General features: G+C 35.2%; 1 protein-coding gene across 1 annotated transcript; it reads right to left on the bottom strand.

Annotated features, from left to right (window-relative positions):
• Positions 1-948: 948 nt before the first annotated feature.
• LOC131033950 ((R)-mandelonitrile lyase-like) lies at positions 949-7987 on the bottom strand. Its single transcript, XM_057965270.2, has 5 exons — positions 7821-7987; positions 2785-2936; positions 2064-2696; positions 1089-1914; positions 949-991 (listed from the first exon to the last, which is right to left on the bottom strand). Exons 1-5 carry the CDS (start codon positions 7985-7987, stop codon positions 949-951), a joined length of 1821 nt encoding a protein of 606 aa, XP_057821253.1.
• Between the last annotated feature and the right edge of the window lie 258 nt (positions 7988-8245).

Below are 8245 nucleotides of genomic sequence, written 5' to 3' on the forward strand. Positions count from 1 at the left end.
ACAAAGGAGGTTGATTTACCAAAAATATGAAATTTTAAATTCAAATTGGAAAGAGACAAGTTTACAATTATATACTTGCCTTGATATAGAATATAAGTTAGATCTAGGTAGAAAGAACCGAAATGGAGGTATATGTTTAGAGAAGTGAGATAACAATGTAGGTAAAATGAATTTAGTGGCGTGTCTATTGTTAATATATTATTTAATGCTAAGTTTATATAGATATTTGTGTTTACAAATAGGTCATGAGGCTAGTAAAATAAGCCCAAATTCACACACTATTGTGTCATTTGCGATTGGGTATTTGTATTAATAAATTTTTTCAAAATAGGCATAAAACTAAATGACAAATGGCATGGGTATGCAGAATTTGTGATCATACTATTGTACAATTCATTTTAGTTATGTTATGCACAAACATTTTGGCCAAGAAGTGATATTGTAATAATTTTATCCTTTTCACATGTTCATTTCTTAAATTTATTTAACATGATTTTCTTAAAAAATATACATCTCACCATAATGTATAATTAAACCAACAAAACAAAAAAAGAAGTACTATATAGTGTAAAAAATAAATACCAAATTAAACACTTCCACATTTACATCATCATATAACAATAAATTATAAGAAAAATTATGTATTCCTTTATTTATAAAACCTTGGAACATGTATTTTTGTTATAATATCAATTCAATTAAAAAAGAAAGTGCACTTTTGTATGAAAGTTAATCAAAGCTCAAATTAAATTTATTCTTGTAAATTTCATAACAATGTGCTATCTTGGAAAATATTTATGTTGATAGGAAATAAGAGGTAAAATTGAATTATTTACAATTTCACACTTTATCAAAAACATTACCATGTTTGGTATTATTTAGTTCTATGATAAATGAATGTGAGCACAACAAGCGTGCCAATTATTTCAGCATGGTCTTCTCATAGTTTTAAGAGATTGTGCGTTCTTGAAGGATATGAATTCCCATATACCTGCACATATTGCATGATCAAAATGTATTGTTAATGTTATATTTTGTGAGAATCGAAAAAGAAATAATGCAATAAAATTTTTAATAAAAATAAATACCTTCCAAGCATCATGGTTGTGGCTTGTGGGTTGGTACCAGGGGAATCCTTATAAATTGAGCCATCCACAACTCTGAGATTATCAACACCTTTCACCAGATATCTTTCATTAACCACTAAACCAGCTTGACAACCTCCATGATAATGGTTAAATGTCCCTAGTGCCTCTTTGCAAAGCTTCGCCAAGGCATCATCATTTGATTGATTCTTTGGTAATGCTCTTCCAAGGAATTGGAGTGTTTTGGAATTTCCACTATCAGTAAATGCAAACTCTTGGATAGAAGATGACATACTCAGATTAACCATTACTTTTATACCTTTCACACATCTTTGTAGATCAAGAGAGTGTGAATAGTAGTTGTAACGAACATAGGGGTTATCTCGAGGGTCTACGCTTTTAAGCCAAAGATCACCCCTTGATAAGGGAAATGCCAACTTAATATCAAGAACACCTAAATATTGTGTATTTGTACCATTATTCCGTTGGACAAGGCTACCACTTTCGATGTAATTTTGTGAATTGTCTAAAATGCCCGCTAATTGTGAATAAGAATCTTCAAGTGGTTTTGAGGATACTATAGTAAAGGCTGCACTAGGATTATCTTGAACTTGTTTACCTACAAAAGGTGAATCTAAAAGAGCAGGAATATTCATTTCTTTGAGTTGTCTTTTTGGACCAATTCCGCTTAAGAGGAGAAGTTGAGTGCTACCTATGCTTCCTGCTGACAAAATCACCTCACTATTGATTGACAATTGGTTAAGTGAAATTTGATAAATGAGACCATCATTATTGCTTCTGAACTCCACTCCGCTAGCCTTTGGCTTTCCTGCAATATAGATTGTTGATAATATTACATGCATACACATAGATAGATATATGAAATATATTTCTGAATATTTTGTAAAAGAATAAAAGGAATACTCATCAAAGTAAAGTAGGGTAGGGGAATTCTGAAAGCAAAATATGAATTGGTACCTGATCCGAAACTGAAGAGTATTCTGCTGGCAGTAGCATTGAGAAGAACTACAATATTTTCTGGATTTGCATACTGGAGTAGATCTGCGGCTGTATGTCTCTTTCCATTCTCGTCAAAGATTGAGCCACTGATCTTGGTGCCAACCAAATGATCGAAAGTGTGGCCGTTGTAAGGAAGAACTCCAGCTTGAAGAAGCCCATCCTTGGTAGCAGAATTCCAAGTAGAAAGCTTGTATTGTTGGAAGGCATTCAACCGTTCTACCCATTCATATGACTCATATACAAGTTTCTCATCCCACTTTATTTTCCGAATATATTCAGTGCTCGCCCTGCTGTAGACTCCACCGTTGATGGCTGATCCGCCTCCTAAAACTCTCGCCCGTACCAACTGCACTCCATCTTCTGAGACAAACCCCTGCGCTACGTTGGGATTAGTTGTGGGAGACCCTCTGAAATCCTCCACATCGGGAATTCCGTAAGGAGAGTCTCCCCTCTCCAATACTAAAACAGAGTAGTGCTGTGAGAGAGTTGCTGCCAGGGGACATCCCGCTGTACCTCCTCCAACCACAATGTAATCATATGATCTTGAAGCTGCCTTTTGAGCATCTGCTGTCATAAACGAATATGGGTACTCTGCAGTTGCACACAGAATCGTCAATGTCAAAAACAATCCTATGCTAAGAAACAACTATATTGATTCCAAACAGAAGTTTTTACCCACCCGGATTAGATGTTGCTGCTTCTGAACAGAATTGATGTGTAAACATCAGCAGGCATGAAATCAGAAGAAATAATTTCTCCATACTGAATGTGATTAACCAGTCTAATTCTTCTTCGAATGAATGTTTTGTGATGTATTTGCAATCGTTGCACCTATTTATAGATATTGTCTTTGAAATAGAATAAGAACAGTTCACGCGTATCTATCCATATGGATAGTATCGAGAATTTACTATGCATATTTATCCAAATTTTATATTGTCCTTGGTGGTTTTGTCAAACAAATCCCGTGATTGAAAAGTTCAAATTAGAAAATGAAATAAATTTTGTCAACCAATTATTGTTGAATTATCATCCCTCCACTGTCTTCGGTTTAATTAAAACAATAAAATAATGGACCATCTTGCAAAAGAGTCTTTTACCAAGTCCAGTCAAGGGCAAGTGGAAATGTAACATGTCTGTCTTGCAGCCTTGACGGTTTCATTCGTAATTTTATACATATTAACATATGGTCAACGTCTATCTACGTTTATACATATTAACATACGGTCAGCCAGACTTGTTGCAACACATATTGAATGCTCCAATCGTGCAAGATTCTCTTTCTACAAGAATTGATAATGCAAAGAGTCACCCTCAATTAAGATGTTTGAAATTTGAAAGGATTTAGTCAACAAGAGACCTTGGAGAAGGGCATGTGCTTCTGCCATATTATTATAACCATCCAGGAATGGAAGTACTGAAGCTACAAGAATATTTCCTTTATGATCCCTAATTACACACCCACCACCTGCTTTGCGTGCATTGTGTTTGGTTGCCCCATTAAAGTTTAACTTTAACTTCCCTTTCAGAGGACGAATCCAATTGATTTTTAATCTATCTATTGTTCTTTTGGGGGGTTGGAAAGAGCTTCCCGTAAAAGGGAGATTAATGTGTTCCTAGGATTGAAGGATTTTTTAATCCCAATCTGAAAACGAAGAGTTGATTGATTTGGATTTTGCTACATATGCATTTACTACTTTTGAAATAGAAGTTTCAATTTTCTACAAGACCAGAGATAAGCTTGAAGGTTGCTATCTAAAGATCCTCTTGTTTCTTTCCCACTAGGTGATCATAGGAGGGATGAATTTCCAGATGCAAGAAAAAAATGATTGATGATAGAGTGAAGGCCAATTTGTGAATATATCCCAGAGATTCTCTGATAAGGGATAAATCCAATTCGTTTTATTAATGATGTGAGCCCAACAGGACTGTGCAAAGGAACATTGTAATAGAAGGTGATCCACATCCTCTTGAGCCTATCCACAAAGAACACACCAAAAAGGATCAACAATCCCAAGTTTGATTAATTTGTCTTTTGTTAGAATCCTCCAAGCAAAGCATCCATCTTTAGGAAGGTCAACTTCAATCCAGCAGAATGAAAATGACCTTTGAGGTTGTGCTTGCTGCGCTTGACTGATAAGGGAGTTGTAACCTATTTTTACAGCTTCAACTCAATCTCAATACTTGGAGAATATGAGTTACGATTTGCAATTCCAAAATGCTCCAAAAGATTGATGGCATATATAATTTGAATTGTAAAGATGCTAAAATCAAATTATCAAAACTCAACTCTGAGGAAATAATGTAGGAGGCCTAATTGGCTGGCAAACTAGATGTTCACACCTAATAACTTACAAAAATTGAGGCTACACCATATATAATTTTTCATCCAAGTTCTCATTCAAGAAGACAGTTTTCACATCAATTTGATACATATTCTAACTAGATTGAATAGTTATAGATGAGAATATTTTTTGGGACCTGTAATGTCCACACATAGGACAATTATGCGAGTTAATTTAACTTATTGATAATTTATAATTAAAATATAATCCTATTGTTGCTATATAAATAGTTATAAGGTGAGGTTGTCCGTATAACTGCGAGTGGTATCTTATCTTGTGAATGTTATAGATGGATTTTTTTTGATTGAGATAAACGGGTTTTACAGGGACCCGAAACCCAAAGTTAAAGAGCACAACAAACATAAGAAGTCGCTAACTAGTCTGTAACCAATGACATAACAACCACGGAAACAGTGGCCAAACCTACACAGCAAAAAAAAAAATAGAACAAGAAAAAACTTAAAGTTACTCACTCGACCAGAGATTACTTCATCTTCGAATTCTTTTGAGTCACCCTCTTATTGATGTCCTCGAGCTCATCCATGATGAACCTGGAGGTATTATTCTCCTGGTTCCTACTTCTAGTCCTTGTATAGGGACCTGTGTTGGTTTGAAGTCTCGTACCCGACAAGTTTGGTTCCTGGATTCTCTTCTTCTGTTTGATGTCAGAGGATGGAATGCTTGTGTTGGACTAAGCTCTTTGATCCGCTATCATCGCATTTACCTTTTTAAGACCCCGAGCACTGTTATTCATGGCTTCCCTACTGATATCCACCAGGTTCTTCAGATTACCCTTAATTTCTTATAAGCTAATCTCCAACTGACCAATCCTTGATTCCTGATTTGTTTTCATGGTCTTTACATCTTCTGTGAGTTCTTGTGTCATTCAGAGAAGTTTATTCGTCTTGCTTTCCATTGGCATCTCAGTGAAATTGTTAATGATTTCTTTAATTCCATCCTTTAACAAATTAATGTCCTTACTGACCCAAAGAAAGCAATTCTCCCTTCTTTTGAGAGTGTTGTTAAGGAGAGTACCAAAATAAGAATCTTTTTGGGTATCCCCCTTTTCCCCCCGTTCAACGTTAATGGGGATTTCCAGCTTTATTTCCTTCTGCTTTCCCTTGGTTTCCCCAATTTTTCCAGTTTTAGACTTCTTCATATTTGGTGGCCCCGAATCTTGTATTTTGGGTTTTTATACTTACAGGTAGCCCTTCTGGGGTGTTTTTTTCTTCTGCTTCTTCCAGTGCTAGGTGTAATATTTCATTAGTGGCCCTCCTACTGAGAGGGATGACATATTAAATCATCTGAGACATTGAGTTCCCACCAGTCCATAGCCATACCAGACTCTTATTCGTCCATCTCCATATCTTACACATAATGAAAATCATTGTTTGACGAAGATTTGGGGGGTTTAATCGCTCGTGAGGGTTTAACCCCATGATCCTTTGCATATTCCATGATGAGCATGATTAGCCCCTCATTGGTGCAGTAGCACCTAGGCCTTGAAAGGCCTCATTAAAGTTTTTATGTTTTGTTTTGTTTTCAATGTTGTGTTAAGGTTGTATAAGGTCCAAGGGACCATTTGAAGTCATTATAAATCATATTTTAAGGCACTAAGCCATTTTTGTTCAATGTAGGTCCCTATAAGGTCCTAAGAAGGTCAAATATGGTCAAAGAATAGAAAATGCTCAAGGAAAGGTTGAAAATGATGTAATAAGGCTTATTTATTCTATTCTACTGTGTCTACGCTGATACCAAGTAATTTAAAGTCCTTTGGTCAAGTTTTGTAAAGTTGTCAAAAAAAGTTGTTATGTTGACAAAAGTTGTCATTTCAAAAAATTGCAAAAGGGTTGTAAAGGGGAAGCCTAATGGTTATGATGGTTTGTGTTTTATTTATATCTATCAAAAGATGTTTTAAAAGGCTTATAAAACTAGGGATGGTCGAATCATGAGGGGTTGGTGTGTATTGAAAGAAGAAAATCAATAAAAGTTTGAGGTTTCCTGCAATTTTCTAAGTATTCTCAATGTGACAGTTTGATATCAGTTATTTTTTCTTCTTGGAAACTTATTAATTAGAATTTAAGATCACTTGAGAATGATATAGGGTTGAATCCACAGTATTTTTGTTTTGGTTTCATTTCTTTTCATTAAGTTTTGGAAGAGATATACAAATTTTTGTAAAAACTATTAAAAACTCTAGGTAGGGTAAACCATGACTTTGAAAATGTAATAAACCTCCTTTCCACATTGATCAAAGTATAATATTTGGTGGAATGGAGGAAAATAGAAATTATTTTCATTTTGTTTTGGTTTCAGGGTCTCAAGTTAAGGTTGGCATGTGCAAAATGATGTCAAAATCCTTATTTGACAATGGTACATACTGGTAAAACTCTAATTCCTGTGTGTTACAAATCTTTGTTATATTTTTTATGGAAGGATTATTTTTAAAATGTCACATTTATGGAAATAAAATTGATTCTACTTTCAGTTTTTTCAATTCTGATGGAATTTAATGTAAAAATGAGCAAGTTATGATCATTTTTGTGAAAGCAGCCTGTTCAGAAAATGGTTTACCAGATCTATAGTTAGAAAATGTGTTGGTATAGATATGTATCGTCGAATAATGACCTGACACTTGGTGTATGGATATATTATGATGTTGTGAACAAAATTCCTTCTTACTAGAAAAATTCATCTCAAATGAGTCAATTTCTAAAAACCGCCATGTCTATGTGAGTTCTTGTCACTGCCACTACAAGAAGGTTGCGAAAAACTATTGTATGAATTTTTTATGTGATTGGTGACTATGTGTGGTCTCTTAATATCAAAATTATAATTCCAAAGTGTCCGAAGGTGTTGACGTGTAGAGTTTGGCATTGTGAGATGAGTTTATGGACAAGTTGCATCCTCATAGGGAAGTGGCTTGTGTGAGTAGGATATAAGGGTTTGGCAAAGTCTGAGTGTTTTTGAGTCTTAATTTGTCCTTAGACATGTGTAATTGGCCTAATGAAATGTATTCCGAGGATTGGATTGAGTTTGTGAAGTAGATGTTTACTTTTGGTGGTTTGTGTAGCCTATTGGTTTGAGAAAACCTATGTATTTGAGGTGTGTTTAGGTGAGTGTTGCTACAAAAGAAATTGATGTGTGTCTGAACCTGATATGGAGGGATGATTTTAGTCATGGACATGAGCCTTTGCATCACTCATGTAGAACAGGGTTATCACCATTTTTGGCATGATTCACCAAGCTATTTTCAAGAGAAGATAACAGATAGAAAGACAAAGAAATTCTTTTGTTGTGCCCTAAATGGTTTAATATCATAAAGTGGTAAGAGATAATATTGGCATAGCGTCTATCAAGAGTAATGTACCTCATAATCACTGCGGCCATCTCCGCCCAAAGTAATTTCAGTTCCTTCCTATTATAGTCGCCGTCCTTCATATTTTTCACCCATTTCCTCTCGCTATCTTTGTCAAAGAAAGCCGCAATGGCTTCTTTCACTGCCTTCCTTTCTCTATAGAAATTGTTTCCTTCCATCTACAAAGAAGATATCTCCATGATGAAGGTTTCATCAATTCTAAACTCCACTCCAAACGTCGTGAGGATGCCTTTCTCCGAACCATTCACAAAATCCTCTGTCACTTTCGGATCATTGCCATGAAGCGTCTCAAGATATGAAACAAGGACCCCATCAGTAATCTCCATCCATAGCCCTCTGTTCTTTTCCCATTTCTCATAGGAGGTAGGTTCCATTATGTTCTTGTCACCTCCCATTAGAAAGTTATCTTTGCAACA

Source organism: Cryptomeria japonica, unplaced genomic scaffold, assembly GCF_030272615.1.
Source record: "Cryptomeria japonica unplaced genomic scaffold, Sugi_1.0 HiC_scaffold_44, whole genome shotgun sequence".
In the NCBI taxonomy this organism is placed as follows: Eukaryota; Viridiplantae; Streptophyta; class Pinopsida; order Cupressales; family Cupressaceae; genus Cryptomeria; species Cryptomeria japonica.

Excerpts from the sequence above, each read along its gene's own strand:
- LOC131033950 (XM_057965270.2), bottom strand. The coding sequence starts at position 7,987 with ATGGAAGGAAACAATTTCTATAGAGAAAGGAAGGCAGTGAAAGAAGCC. Across the intron at positions 2,697-2,784 it reads AGCAGCAACATCTAATCCGG|AGTACCCATATTCGTTTATG; the intron begins GTGGGTAAAAAC and ends GTGCAACTGCAG. Across the intron at positions 992-1,088 it reads ACAACCATGATGCTTGGAAG|GTATATGGGAATTCATATCC; the intron begins GTATTTATTTTT and ends CAATATGTGCAG.